The following is a 14,340-nucleotide window of genomic DNA, read 5'->3' as shown; positions in this document are numbered from 1 at the left end:
TGGGCACAGGACCTGGTTTACATCCAACCCCCTTCAGTGACCTTGGGCAGATCACATATCCATAGATTTCCTCAGAGTGAAATGGGGGTAATGACCCCAGCCCAGGGAGTTGTGGTGCTCAGTGAAGCAAACAGGGAGCCCTGGGGGCCCTCTAGAGTCAGAAGCCCACTCCATGGGCTTGTTGGAGCCTCCAGCAGAGAAAGGGGCCATCTGCCACCGACCTCCCGCCCCCCAAGGAGCCTGGCTGCACAGGGACAAGGCCAGCTGAGGGCTGCCACCTGAGGAAGGGAGATAGAAGGCTTGGGTGGGGGGGGGGTGGGCCTCAGGAGGCCTGAGGCAAGTTGGGAATCTGGGAGAGGGGCCAGGGCCCAAAGAAGACAGAAGACTGCTGGGCTTAGAGAAGTTTTTATTATCTTGGAAGGGCAGAGCTACTCCCTCATTTCCCAAGAACACACACACTTTATCCTGGCCATGGCTCTGGGGGGCCCACTGAGGGAAGAGAAGGTTCACGCTGCCCCCAGGGGTTCTCAGGTTAGGGAGGGACACAAAAGTGACCACATGCTTCTCAGACACGTCAGCGGCTGTAAACACAGGGCTGAGGGGGCCTCCTTGCCCTGGAGGTGGTGGCTTGGTCCATCCTTAGTGTGGGGAGCAGGTGCCCAGCCCCCCTGCAGGCCTAAGAGCAGTCTCGGAGAGGGTCAGGGAAGCGGGGCAGCCACAAGGACAGTGTGCTACCCCCAGGGCAGGTAGATGAGCCGTGAGCTTTGTCACAGCACACACATATACACACGCACTGTGGGGAGCCTTTGTCCAGGGTACTAGAAGATAGGGATATAGTTATCAATCTTGGCGCGGTGGCGTTGGGCGATGCACTCGGCAATCCACACAATGTTGCGACACTCCTGCTCCTTGAGCTTCACAAAGGCGTAGAAAACACCAAAGTGGAACTGGTTCAGAAAGGCCAACTTGTTCAGTTTCACCTGCAGACAAAGGAAAGAGTGGTGTGCAAGGGGCTGGGACCGGAGTCAGGCCTGGGCCAACAACCCCTCCCTTCGACAAGCAGGCCCAGCACTCACCTCGTGCTCAAAGAATCGGTCCTCCAGGGTCTTGTCTCCAGGGTTGCTGCCCGCACCTTCAAAAAGCAGCTTGTACTCCTGACCCGGGAGAGCGGGGGTGGGGGGTGAGGGGGAAGGGAGGCGTGAGCACAAGGGTGCTGTTGGGTGTGGGGTGGGCATGTGGGTGCCAACAGACCTGCCCCCCGTCCCACAGTCAGGGCACTCACCGGGTAGTAGTCGGCCACGTTCTTGACCTGCTCATAGTCATCAGCTCGAGCCAGCTGGGCCAGGCCCTCCGGGTAGAGCCGTCCACAATGTGGGAAGAGCTTGGCACGGTCCTCCTTGGACAGCTCTGTGCCGAAGGAGTTAATGGTGATGATGAAGGCGCGGCGGTCTGCTTCAAACTGTGGGGCCAGTGCACAGGTGCCGGAGAGACAAAATGGGAGAGAGGCAGTAGCCAGTCAGTTATCAGGGCTTCCCCACGCCAGGGCCAGGGCACCAGCAGGCGGGAAGGGGGCAAGCACTCACCTCCAGGATGGGGCACATGGCGTCGGCTGTGGTCCCGCCCAGCAGGGTGCAGAACTTGTAGAAGGACTCCAGGTAGGCCTGTGCAGGGCATGGGGCTCAATCAGCCTAGGCAGGGAGACTCGAGCTGGGTCTGCCAGGCTTCCCCCTCATAGTTCCTTTCTTCCCTCCCCAGCTCCTTTCATGGTTAATCCAAATATCATACCAGTGGACTGGCCAGGGCAGCCCCCATGTCAGAGCCCCCAAAGCAGTCACAGATTTTCACTGTGCATTAGCCAAGCAGCAGTAGCTTGCTGCTGCCTCCCCCACCCAGCAGCGACAGAGCAATTTCTGATCCACTGTCTGCCTCGTGGTGCAGTGCCCCTCACACCCTCATCGCACAGAGGATCGGGCTCAGACAGGGGCCCTGTCTTGCCCGTGCTTCTCTGCCTGCCTTTTCTCCAAATCTCCCCTCAGCCTCAGAAAATCACATGTTGACGGGCTAGTGAAGAACGGTGATTCCTGAGAGCTCACGGAGATGGCCTGGATTGGGTGCCCCAGCCCCGCTCAGCACCCCACCTTAAAGAGCACCTCCTCCTCTTCCCATCCCCTAGGCAGCCACACAGCAGGAACCAGACTGTCAACCCAGCTCCTGGTGAGGGATGGTTATTGCCTGCGTGGATGTCAGCCCTGCAGCGCGATGGCTGGACACTCGGGCTGCCAGCGGGAACAAGTACTTGCTGCCCAGGCAAATTGGATCTGCTGGGCATAAGGAGAAGCCAGGTCAGCCCAGGCCTCAGGTCCCTCCCAGGACTAACTCCTCAGACCAGCCAGGCCCAGGCTTCCTTCCCTGAACCTCTTCGTGTCAAGGAAGGGGGGCATAGTCTCATGACCTCTGGGGAGCTTCCTCTGCTCAGATCCTCTGGGGTCCCAGCCACAGGGACTCTGGCTCCACAGGCTTCTGAGCTGGGGGTGAGAGCTGGGGAAGCAGGGGAAGCTTTCTGTGTGGAGGTCTGCCCTCCAAGCTGCAGAGAACATTGCACTTACTGATATGGGCACAGGTTCTACTGGGCTGAGAGAGGAAGTAAGAAGAGACCCAGGGGTCCACGAGCCCAGGCCAAGCCTGGCCAGCAGCACTGGGCAAGCTGGGCTCAGGGGAAGACCCAAGGGGACCACTGAGTCACAGGAAACAAAAGTCTAGAGCAAGTCAAGGAGTAAGCAGCTTGGGAAGGGAGAGTGGACCCCAGCACAGCAGAGGACTTGGGTGATAGAAACAGCTGCCAATCCTACCATGGATTAGTGGCACTAGTCTCCCCTGGGACCATCCCCAGCCATCTCCTTCCCTATGACCAGCCAACTTGGGTGTGTCCAAATCTCAGGCCTGTCCCAGAGGGACCTACAGTTCCTCTCCGTGGGGGAAGCCACCAGCCTCTGCCAAGCTGGGCTGACCCTGAAAAGACGGACCCCAGGGTGGTGGAGGCTCGTGGAATAGGCCCAGCCTTTCTTCTGGAGGCTGAGCAGCTGAAGAAACTGGCAAGACCCCAAAGGCCCAAGTACCAAGGTCACCTTCCCGCCCCCACCCTGTCCCCTGGCGTCTGCCAGCCCACGTCTACTGCACCAGCTGCCCACGGTTCCCACCCGCTACTGGGGGTCCGCGTAATCTCCCATCTGTGGCTACTGGACTGGGACATGGCCTGACAGGCAGGCCTGGCATGGTGCCCACAGCACTGGGTCGGTGTTTACAAGCTGGTGCCCAGGCAGCCCTCGCCAGTGACTCCAGCTAGAACCAGTCAGGCCTGGTGAGGGCATGGGTGAGGCCGAGGGGACAGCCTCACCCCTCACCCTGCCTCAGGGCAGGGAACCCGGCGAGGAGCCAGGAGCACTGCAGGGGGGGTGGGTTGTGAGCACTAACACACGAGAGCCAGCTCTGACTGCCTGCCCCCACCACACCCCTTGCCCCACCCTCCCCACCTCCCAATTAGCAGACGAGAGTACTTGCTTTGCAGACAGGCTGAGCCACGCGCATTGCACAGTGCTGCCCAGGGTCTAGCCAGTGGCTGTGGCTTCAGGCAGCCCACCCCACTTCTCTGAGCCCTCAATTTCATCTTTCAACTGGCATACTGATGCCTACCTAGCTCCCAGAGCAGCCCTAAGGAGTACAGAAGCCAACAGCCTTCCTACCTCTCATCTCATCCCCACTAGTCTGTCCTCCAAACTCTGATGATACTCTGCCCTGCTGAAAATCTTTGCTGGCTGACCCTGCCTATAGGGTAAAGTCAAACTTCTGGCCTGACATTCAAGGCTCTGGGGGACCTGATTCTGTGCCTGACTTGATCCTTTCCTTCCAGATCTATCTCCCACTGTCCAGCCGGAACCAGTACTTCCACAGCGAACTGCTTGCCACTTGGCTCGTGTTCCACACTGGCTTCTGCACGTGCTGGCCCTGTGCCTCCACTACTACAACCTCCAGGTGGGCCCTTCACCCATGGCATACCCGCCCTGCCCTCTGGCCCAGACCCCTGCAGCGAGACTGGAGGGCGTGGGCTCAGGCTGCCACTGTCTTGGCCACCTCACTCCAAGCAGGGCAGGAGCAGAGCCTCGTTGTAAAGATCCAAGAGACAGATGTTCTCAGGGTTAGGTCAGCAGGGCTGTCATCAAGTGTTATCTATCTTCAGGCCCCCTTCAGGGGCTGCCCACTGCTGACCCATCAGAGGTCCTCACTATGGCCAGAGCCCAGTCTGCCCCAAACAGTCCTCACTGGTCCCTGTCCAGCACCCTTCTCTGGCTCCCAAGCCTGCTCCTAACCTCTTTGAGCCGGGGCAGTGCTGACCCAGGAATCCCAAGCCCACTCTATTTTCAAGGGTCATCACCTTGTGCATAGCCTGATGGGAAGCAGAAGGTGGGTAGGGTTGAAGATGGTGGCATGTGGCACTGGCCCTAGACCCGGGAAAATGAGAGGGACACAGGGACCTGGCTACACCTGGCTGGGTCCCTCTCCCACCATGCTCAGGTGCTCCTTGCTGGCAACAGTCCAGGTTGGGTGAGCCTGAGAGTTATGGCCTGGGTGGTGGCCAATGACCCTCCTGGATGCAGGGGGAGTGGCCATCCAGGAGCCCTAGCCATCCCTGCTGATTTTATCTGGGCCCGAGGGACAGAGAACCTGTTCCATGCAGTCTTGTGCCAGTCACGAGAGCCAGAAAGTGAGCAGATAAGCCCCTGGGAAAGGAGCCCCATGTGCTGTCCCAGCACCCCAATAAATCACCAGCCCACCATGCCCATGGGCCCCACCAACCTACTTCACCACCACCATCGGGCCCAGGGGCAATACCTTGTAGAGCGTGTTGCGGATGATCTCGATGTTCATCTCATCGAGGTCCTGCTCTGAGATGCAGTCCTGGAAAAAAGCCGCTGGGGAGGAAAGACATGGTATGAGGGATGGGCGAGCGGACTCTCAGCCTAGGCAAGAATCCTGCTGATGTTCAACTCCCCCTGCAGGGCACAGAGGACCCCTGCCACAAGGCCCATCTGGCTGGGAAGTGGGGGGTGGGGGTGGGGGCACCAACCTGGCCTAGACTATTGCCTTAGAAGTGACCGAAGCCATACTCCAGGCCATGTATACTGACCTGAGCTTCTCTTGCCTTCTTGCTACTAAAATTGATTTATAAGGAGGCGGCCAGCCATAACATGATCTAATCGCCTCTGGGGCAGACCCAAGCTCAGATCATGCCAAAGACAGGCTTGCATAAGAGGCCGTGACATCCTCCCTTCTCCAGGGGCAGCTGTGGATTCAAGGCCTGGCGCTCACTTCTCTGCATCTCCCAGGAGGGCCTGGGGCCCACATGTGGAAAACTCCTTTTCCTCAGAACAAGGCCTGAGTATGACAGCTGGGTGGGCAGGGACCAGGGACCCAGGGAACCATTTTAGGGCTGGCATTAGAGGCCAAAGCAGAAGAGAGCCCTTTGATCTTCCGGGAGTTCATGGACTCACTGGTCTGTTTCTTCTTTAGAGATGGAGAACCTGAAGAAGCCACCAACAGCCTAGAACTAGCTCAGAGTTATCATGAGATATAAGATATTGTATAGATAAGACCAAGCAGGTAAGGCCTATGCCTCTTGGTGCAGGACCAAGTGCAGCTTTGGGCCCAGTTGTACAATCCTGGCAGCTTCCTGGAGGTGGTGTGCTGGGGACTAGGATGCTGGCTGTGAGGACACTAGCTGGCGATAGCCTTAGTGCCTCCTCTCCAGCCCCCCTCCAAGGCAGGCAGGAGCCAATGCTGCCTAGGCGGGGCCCTGTAGGAAGCTCCCAGTTCTCCTTCCTTCCTTGGCTTCTGACATGAACTCTGCATCCTGCTGGACACTGCCTGACTTGGCCCCTGGGACCTGCTTGGTGGAGCAAGTGAAGCTGTTTGCGTCCCTCCTCTGCCTCATGGGCAGCAAGTCACTACAGCCCAGCTTAGGGCCACAGTCTGTCAGAGCTCCCAAGACTCGGAGGGACCCAGGCCCCCTGAGCTCAGCCTTCCTCTGCATTCTGAGCAATCAGCCAGATTCATGAAATTAGATCGTCTGAGTCAGGCCCTGGGGGTAGTCTGCCTGGCCCTGTGAAAGCAGCAGGAAGGGAGCAGAAGGCAGGGCAAGGAGAAGAGAATGGGAGGCAAGGCAGACCGGAAGAAAAAGGTAAGCAGCCATGGGTGGGCCTTACTTTCTGGCTCCAGGCTGCCCCCAGGGATCCAAAAAACCCCACCCGGAGGCACTGACATTGATGCCACTGCCCGCCTCTCCCTCCTCCGCCAGGGCCGCTCACCCAGGGGCGTGTCCACCAGAATAGCATTGTACAGCTCAGCGGGTGTCTGTGCGATGTTCACGGCCTCCATCTGCTCGAAACTGCCGAGCGGGTGGCACTTGGGCACAAGCTCGGCGATAGAGCGCTGGTGCAGCGTGCCCGTGATGAGCAGGATTACGTTGTCGATCATGTAGCTGTAACTGCGGGAGGGAGGCACACAACAGCACGGCGCCCGTGAAGTCCGGACACGATGCCGTGCCCATCCCCCACGCGGTGCTGGCTCAACCCCTCAACTGCAAGCACCTCCTCAGGCTCTTCTCCCTGTCCAAGGGTGCCCCTCCTTCAGCACCAGAAGCACAGGACAGACACGGCCCCTCCCTGAGGGATGTGTGGGGGCACTTCATGCCCTACGAGTGAGCGAGTAACGGGGAAGCAGGTCACCAACTACCCTCTGGGTTTTAACCAGTGTTTTGGCAGGACGTGGGAAGCATGGGTGTGCGGAGGTGGGAGACACAGGCCAGCTTGGGGAATGAAAGAACTCAGAGATGAAAGCATGTTCTAGGAAGAGGGAACAGCGTGTGCAAAGACCTGGAGGCATTTGCTGAGTGGCAGATGCATTCGAGGAACTGAACTCTGTCAGGGCTGGCAGAGGGAGGGGAATCAGGGCGGTGCTGCCAGCCGCCTGGAGCCTAGAGGCAGGTCCCATGGGCCCGGCTGAGGGTCCTGACTTCATCTGGAGCATGAGAGGTCCACCAGCAGGATACAAGCAAGAGCAGCACAGTCACTCTGGCTGTTGCGGGGAGATGGGGGTGGGGCGGCGGGGGGGAGATGGCCAGAGGAGGGGAAGGTTGAGGAGTTGGGTAGGAAGAGGCGTGTCTAGGGAAAACCAGAGACGAGCCAGTGGGAGGCCCCCGCTAGAGTAAGGCCGCAGGTCAGGCTGAGACGAACAGGCAGACAGCTGTCCTGTGCAGCCCACTGCGAGAACAGGACGCTGCTTCCTCCTTTACGGCCTGAGGCCAGTGCGAGGCATCCAGCCAGGATGGCCTGGAGGAGACCCGGAAGGAGCTGGGGCTCAGGTCTGCGCCCCCCAGCCCAGAAGGCCAGTGCGGACAGTGCACGGGCAGCAGAGAGCTGGGGCCTCTGGGTTCAGACTCGGCCAGGGGCTCTGCCTCTGCCCATTAGGACAAGACCACAAAGGGGCCGTGGCCCAGAGCTCTTGTAATCACCTGCATGAGAAATGGGGTGAAGAGGGACAGAGGGCCCCAGTCAGGCTGCAGGAGCCACAACACTCCTACGGCTTGTCACCAGTGATGAGCTCAGGGCATGCGGGGGACCGCTCTGGGGCCAGAGAGGGACTCCCACTGAAGAGCGGGAGCTGACCTGGAGGCTGCTGCCCTGAGCACTGAGCACAGACCCCACTGAGCTGTCAGGCGGGCCACCAGCTGTCCCGCGACAGTACCTTGAGCACCCAGTGTTGAGACTGTCCAAGGTAGGAAGTGGCCCCCAATTCCAAGGGAAGAAAAGGAGGAAGGTGGTGGCCTAGGCCTCAGCTCAGGGCTGGCTACTGGGGGAGCTCCCACAGGGCCTGCCAGGAAGGCGGCAGGAGAAGAAAACCACAGTTCCTGTCCCGACCTGACCCCCACCCCCCTGCTTGCTACACACTCCCTCAGCTCCCACCCAACCCAGCGCCCTGCTATGACCTCTGCTCTCCTGGGCTTGGGGCCAGGCAGCTGCCCTCTCTCCGCCCCCAACCCAGCTGGGTCAGCTGCAGGATGTGTGCTGAGAAGAGACAGGCTTGCCTCCTCAAACCGGGGGCGGCAGACAGAGGCTATTCGCAGCCACGAGCCGAGGGGCCCAAACGGCCAGCCTTCTGTCCCTGACCTGACCCAGCTGGCAGCATGGAGGGACTTCGAAGAGAACCCGCTAGGGTTCTGTGCCGTGGTTGCCAGTCCCAGCCCGCATCGCCCCCTACCCTGCACAGCACACCTATCCTGCCCCTGCTGCCTCCAGAATCGCATGCACCCCCGGACCCACAACACTCCACTTGTGGCCCATCCAGCCCCACTGATACTCCCTAAGAGAGCCACAGAGATCCCACGCCAAACCTGAAGGTGCTCTTTCACGCTCTCACCAGATTTTGGACAGGCAGGCGGGGAACACTACAGCTTTGAGCTGTACTATCCAACCGGTTGATCCCACACCACCAGCATCAGCAGCCCCACTGTCAGAGGATGTAAGGCGCAGGGATTGCAGGCCGCAGGCCCTGTCACCCCATGAAGCAGAGGAGCACAATGTCCCTTGGCCAGTGTCCACATACCTCCACCCATGTCCAGGTCCCCATGCCCTGACTCTACACTCCCCATCTTACCGTGTCTTCTTAGAGGACTCTCCACAAGTCAGTTTCCTTTCTCTAAACCTCCCCATTCCTTGTACCACAGAGTATTCATGTATGTTGAGCATGGGGCTGCCATCAGGGCCCTCCTGACCTGGCTCGGAGGTGAGCCCTGTGGGAAGACTCCACTGTCTGGCTTTGTGGCCGTCCCTCCAGTGATGTGGAACAGGCCAGCTATGATTCACCGACAGCAGATGTGGGGGCTGGTGATAGCCCACCGCCGGCTGCCCGCAGACTCCTGCTAGAAGTCCTGGCTGGGCACCAAGGGAAATGCTAAGCCAAGTAAAGCCCCCTACTTCCTTCCAAGGCCCCCCTTCTATCTAGGTTAGGCCAGCCTTGGACAACCCTGCTCCAGGCCCAGCAGCTCTCTCCCCCAGGTCAATGACAAAGTTGCTATGGCAGCAGCCCCTGCTCCTCTCCCCTGCCCAATGAGAGCCAGGATCTCCTTTTGTGGGATGAAAGGAGGCAGGGCAAGGCAGAGATGCTGCTGGCCCAGCTGTCTGCTTGTCCCCCAAGGTGAAGGCTTTCAGCAGGCAGGGAAATCCTCCTCCTCGTCGTAGTCTGGCTTCAGCAGCTGCCTCCTTGCCCCCAGAAAGTCACTCCCCCGGCCCTCCCCCTACTCGGCCTTAATAGGACAGAGTGAGGTTCCAGCTGGTCAGCGTCTCCCTCCAGAGGAAAACAGCTGGGGAGCGGACAGGCATCCACCCGCCAGGCCAAAGAGGCCCTCTTGGGGTGGGAGTGGGGCAGTCTGTATTCCTCTGCCCAGAGGCCTTCCTTCACCCTGTGCCTTCAAAGAGTCAGCTTGGGCTGACAGACGTCTTGGGATGGAGTTCAGAAAGCCACTTCCTCCAAGAAGTCTTCAGAGCCCCCAGCCAAGCCCCGTCCCTCTGCTGTGCCCTCTGGCGCCACCTGCTGGAGCATGATGGCTTAACTCCCACGGTCTCATCATCTTGGCCCTCCGGGCCAGGTCTGATGCTGGTGAGCAGGCCATGATGACTACGCACCCCAACCAGCTCATCCAGTTGGCCCATCTACAGCTCCGAACAGAGGCTGCTAGTAATCGTACTTGTGCTCAATCACATCTGGCTCCTACTGAGCCCAGCCCCAGTGGAAAGTGAAGAGATATCAAGCTATGGCTTCAGGCCTGGAAAGAAGACAGGCCTTAACTGTCAGGCCTTAGTTTCCCCTCTGCAATCAGGATGAGTGAAATACAGCCCCCAGCAGAGTTGGTGAGACCCTGACCCTCACCTTATTAAAATCCTGCCCCTCTCCTGAGGTCCATTTGGGTCCTCCCACTCAACCTGAGCCTTCTGGGCATCACAGAGCACTTGTACCCTCTCCATCAGGCTCAGGAGAACAGTGTCATTACTCGTTGTCCCTCAGGGCGGGAGCGAGGCACCCCAGCCTACAGAGACCCTGCCATCAATTCAGAGGTGGTAGCTGCAGACAGTGAAGGCTGGGGGGCCAGAACTGGGAAACCTAAGGATACCTGATGCCTGCTGTGACCCAGCAGAGCCCAAGGCTTGAGCAATGTGACCTGGGGACAGTGGCAGGTGTGTTGACAGGCATACTGGGCATTTGAGGTCATAGTTCTGAGACAAAACTTCTTTCCAGCTGCCCTCACCTGGCTGGTGACACTGAAGCCCCTGGCACACCAGACTATGAGACCTCTCCTCCCCAGATGGTGCGGGTCACCCAGGCTCTGCCAGTGGGTGCCCTGGGCTGTAGGCAGGTGCTGCCCACTGGATGGCCCGCTCCAGGGAAACTCAGTTATCTAAGGACAGAGGACTTTGAGGCCACCTGCAACTCCCCAGAGACCAAACACTCATCCCACAAGCCCCTCTCCCAGCTCCCCTTCTGGGGCCTACTCTCCTCTGGGAAGCCGTCATCACATGGCCCAGACTAAGGTCCCCTCCAAAGCTAAGAAGCCCTAATAAAGGCTCTGTCCCATGTCAGACATGCAAGTGAATGGCTGGGCCTGGAAGGAGCTGTTGGTGCAGTATCACATGTTTTCACCATGAAATTGAGCTGAGTCATCTCAAAACCACATGACTGGTGATGGCATACTTCAGTGGGACGTCTCTCACTCAGGGCCTTTCCACTGAACATGAGGCAGCTGCCCCCACTCTGGCCACCCACTCTCTGAGTGGCTTATCGAACCCCATCTGACCCTGGAGTTCTCTCAATGAGGAAGCCTCCTGTGACCCTTCGTTCCATCCATGGCAGCTGCCCACAAGCCTCCCCAGAAACTATCTGCACCACCACGAGCACCCATTCCATTGCATCCATATATCTCCCTCCCTCCTGGCACTGGCCCAGAGCTCACACTGGTCATGTGTGCTGGCTGAAGGCTGGCTGGGGTCTACAGAAGCACTGGATACTGTCTCTCATCTTGGGAGGGCAGAGGAAGCCTTGCCCAGCTTCTGCCTGCACATCCTCAGTGACAAGGAACTCACCTGCAGAAGCCTGCCCACCATCCTGGGGCAGCTCTAAAGGCAACTAAGAGACTCTGAAGGCTGGAGCGAAGATTAACCTCTGTGCAGGTCCCAACCGCTGCCCTAGCTGGGCCAGCTTTGTCTGTGGACAGCAGTGGTGTTGCTCCTGCAAGCCTCAACACCCATGATGGGGTATCTAGCTGATGCTCCCTTTTCTGGACATGTCTAGGGTATCTCTTTCCCAGAAGGTAACAGAGCCAGGGGCTTCAGGCTCTAGCTGCTCGGGACATGTATGGTTCCCTCAGCCTTCCCCCAATTCTTCTTTCAAATGCCCTTTGCCTCAGCCAAACAGCCATCTCCTCAGAGAAGCCAGTGGTGAGTCCCCAGGGTGGGGGAGGTCCCCTGGACAGGCCCCTGTGGAAGGCTTCACCTCTTTCTGCAACACTCCTTATTCCTGGAGTGACTCGGGGTGGAGGAGGTTAAGAAGGTGGAAAGGAGGAAGAGGAGGTGGAGGAGGAGGAGCAGCCAGGGAGGCAGGAGTTAAATCAAAGAGACACCACGAGAGGAAGCAGACTGCTGGAAGGAGGTAAGACGGATGTGGCTCCTAATTAAGCCTGGAGACCTTGGCCACATCAAAGTCAGCAGTGACCTTAGCCAGGGCCTTGTGGTGGAATGACGGGATGGCTGGAAGTGGGCTGGAGGCTCAGGATGGAGGTGGTGAGAGAACAGAGAGTGAATGTAAAAATTCAGGCCACACGGGATGGGCTTTTAACGGTGAGAGATCTGAGCCTGTTTTAGATGCTGTTGGGAAGAATGTGGAAGTGAAGAGGTGGGCCATCTACCCAGAGAGAAGGCTGGAGACAGGAGATAGATGGTGTTTAAGATGGGGAGGTGGTCTCCCCACCTTGAAGGAAGCTTGGGGAGCTGCAGAGTGCTGAGTGGGAAGAGCAAGCAGCCAGCTAGGCAGGGACAGGCCAGGCCAGCTGAACTGATGAGCGTGCCTGTCTGGCAGCAGGGAAAATCCACCAACACTGGCTTCCCCGGCTCCGCTCCCGGCAGCGGAGGTGGGGGCGGGCGCCTGCAGGCTGGAGGCTGCTGGGCTTCCTCCAGGGCTGGGGAGCTGCCAGCCGGGCGGGACCATGAGCTGGGCGGCCAAGAGAGCTGCGGATGTTGGCAGAAGAGCGCTCGAATGATGGATCAGGGAACCTCAGCTGCGGAGGGAGGACAACCAAGACAGAAGGGGTGGTGGGGAAGGAAGCGAGGTCCAGACCCTGCTGAGTCCGGAACCCGTGTCCCACGAGGGACTGAGAGTAGGCTGGAGGGCCTGAAGGCCGTGGGTAGAGAGGGGGTGCCTGACTCAGCGGTTTCAGGGGTGGAGCGGTTCCAGGTGGTGACATGGTCTTGGGCAGCCATCACAGGGGTGGCTGAAGTGGAGACTAGAGGAGTGGGTCACTGGAGATGACGAGGTCATAGAGCGAGCAGCCACAGGCTCAGAGGGGCTGACACGTGGCTGCTGAGTCCTTCCTGGGAGAAAGCAGGAGTGAGGGGATGGGACACTGTGAGCCACAATCACCCATGAATGGAAGGGGCGGGGAAGTGACGGTCTGCCCCAGGACAGCGCTTGGCCGCTTCAAGCACCCTTGGTGCCTGCAGCCAACCTCCAGCAAAGAGCTGGCGGCTGTGAGGCCTCAGTCACGCTCATAGTCGTCTCCAGTTTCATGGCCTGGCAGGCTGAGATCAAGTCTCCGAGGGCACCAAGACAGGCCAGGCGGCACAGGCAGGGGGCCAAGCCGGCAGCAAGATGGATGACATCTGCCCTCCGACCGCTGGCAGGAGGTCAGCCTCCTCTGGCCGGCCTAGCTGGCAGGGCCAGAACTTCACCAGGAAGCTGAGGGAGCCCTGTGCAAACAAGGCGAAGGCTGGGCTCTGGTAATAAACGCACTGCTTCCTGGTATGTCCTTCGGCCCTGGCCTTGGGGTGAAGGCCACACAGGCCCAGGCTAGGGGCTGACTGACAGACAGGCACTGCAGTACAAGCCCCAATGCGGCAGCACAAGATCCACCCCTCCTCTGGCCTCCGGCCCACAGGACCATGCTGGCTGTACACTAACAGAGGCAAGGGCGGTGTGATCACAGACCCAGCCAGGACAGCAGGGCGGCCCCCCCGGAAGGCGGCCGGGGGCCAGGAGAGAGTCTGAGCCCGCGGGTGTCCCAGGCTGTGACCCCCACCCCAGGACAGGGCCCTTTCGGCTACAGCCCCTACTTGAGCAACGCATCTCGAGCAAACAGCTGCTTCTGGCTGGGTCTGGGAGGCAGGCTTCCAGCCCTGTTCCTGCAAGTGTAGGTGTGGCAGTGTGCAGATCCACGGTCTGGGGGTACCACCATCAGGGAATGGTTAAAGCTAGCCAGTACACAGAAGAGTAGCTGAAAGGCTTCCCACAACACAAGCGTACACTCCAACAACGTGGGGTGCACACCTGTACGCCAGCCACCCTCGCCTCTGTCCACCACCTGCACTGGGCAACCACCTGGCATGGGCCATCTCTTTGTCCACCAGCCCCTGGCTCCTGGGCCGCCTTGGCAGAGGGGCCTCTCTACCTTCCTGTTCCCACAGGCGCACCTGGCAAGCAGAGGCTGCCTCATCCAAGTGCCTCCCCAGCCTGGAGGACCCAGGGTCCTTTCCTGTCATCTTCTCCAGGAGCTTCGTGGACGTAGGCCTGCACCCAAGGGTTAGACCACAGGAAATCTTGGCAGCCAAGAGTCGTCAGGACAGGGGCCTGGGCCAGAACTCAGAAAGGCGGCCAGGTGCTTAGCACCCTCCCCACCCTGCCCCCGCTCCCCGAGACCCAGGGCCGTGGGCAGAGACAACAGATGACCTGCAGCCCAGACAGGGCCACAGGGCCTAAATGGTCCCTCTTCAAAACCTGACTCTTCAGAGCTCTGCCCATTCCCTGACCCAACCCGGCGGGGTGGGGGCTGGGACCTGTGAATATTCAAGGTGAATGAGAGAAATGGCTCCTGTCACCCCTTGTCTCTGTGACACCAGGGGTATAGGGGAGGCAGCTTCACCCAGCATGGCCACATGGGACACTTGTGCCACCTGACTCCCAGACAGCAGGAAGTAGCTGGTGACCCATTTTATAGGTGATGGCCTGGGCTCAGGGCTGTTGAATGAC

The 14,340-nt window shown here is 59.4% G+C and overlaps 1 protein-coding gene across 1 annotated transcript in view; it reads right to left on the bottom strand.

The window, feature by feature from the left end:
* Nucleotides 1–389: 389 nt before the first annotated feature.
* The window catches only part of ATP6V0D1 (ATPase H+ transporting V0 subunit d1), a 37,543-nt gene continuing 23,592 nt past the window's right edge, over nucleotides 390–14,340 (bottom strand). The window contains exons 3-8 of the mRNA XM_043435597.1: nucleotides 6,360–6,538; nucleotides 4,888–4,967; nucleotides 1,584–1,661; nucleotides 1,283–1,459; nucleotides 1,077–1,154; nucleotides 390–980 (exon numbers count right to left, since the gene is read on the bottom strand). Of these exons, the coding sequence (XP_043291532.1) occupies nucleotides 819–980; nucleotides 1,077–1,154; nucleotides 1,283–1,459; nucleotides 1,584–1,661; nucleotides 4,888–4,967; nucleotides 6,360–6,538 (754 nt within the window). The 3' untranslated portion in view covers nucleotides 390–818. The remainder of the gene's footprint in view (nucleotides 981–1,076; nucleotides 1,155–1,282; nucleotides 1,460–1,583; nucleotides 1,662–4,887; nucleotides 4,968–6,359; nucleotides 6,539–14,340) is intronic.

This window comes from Cervus canadensis, chromosome 18, assembly GCF_019320065.1.
Source record: "Cervus canadensis isolate Bull #8, Minnesota chromosome 18, ASM1932006v1, whole genome shotgun sequence".
NCBI classification, from domain to species: domain Eukaryota; kingdom Metazoa; phylum Chordata; class Mammalia; order Artiodactyla; family Cervidae; genus Cervus; species Cervus canadensis.
The sequence above is the reverse complement of the archived record's forward strand: the minus strand, read 5'-3'. Positions and strand labels throughout refer to the sequence as shown.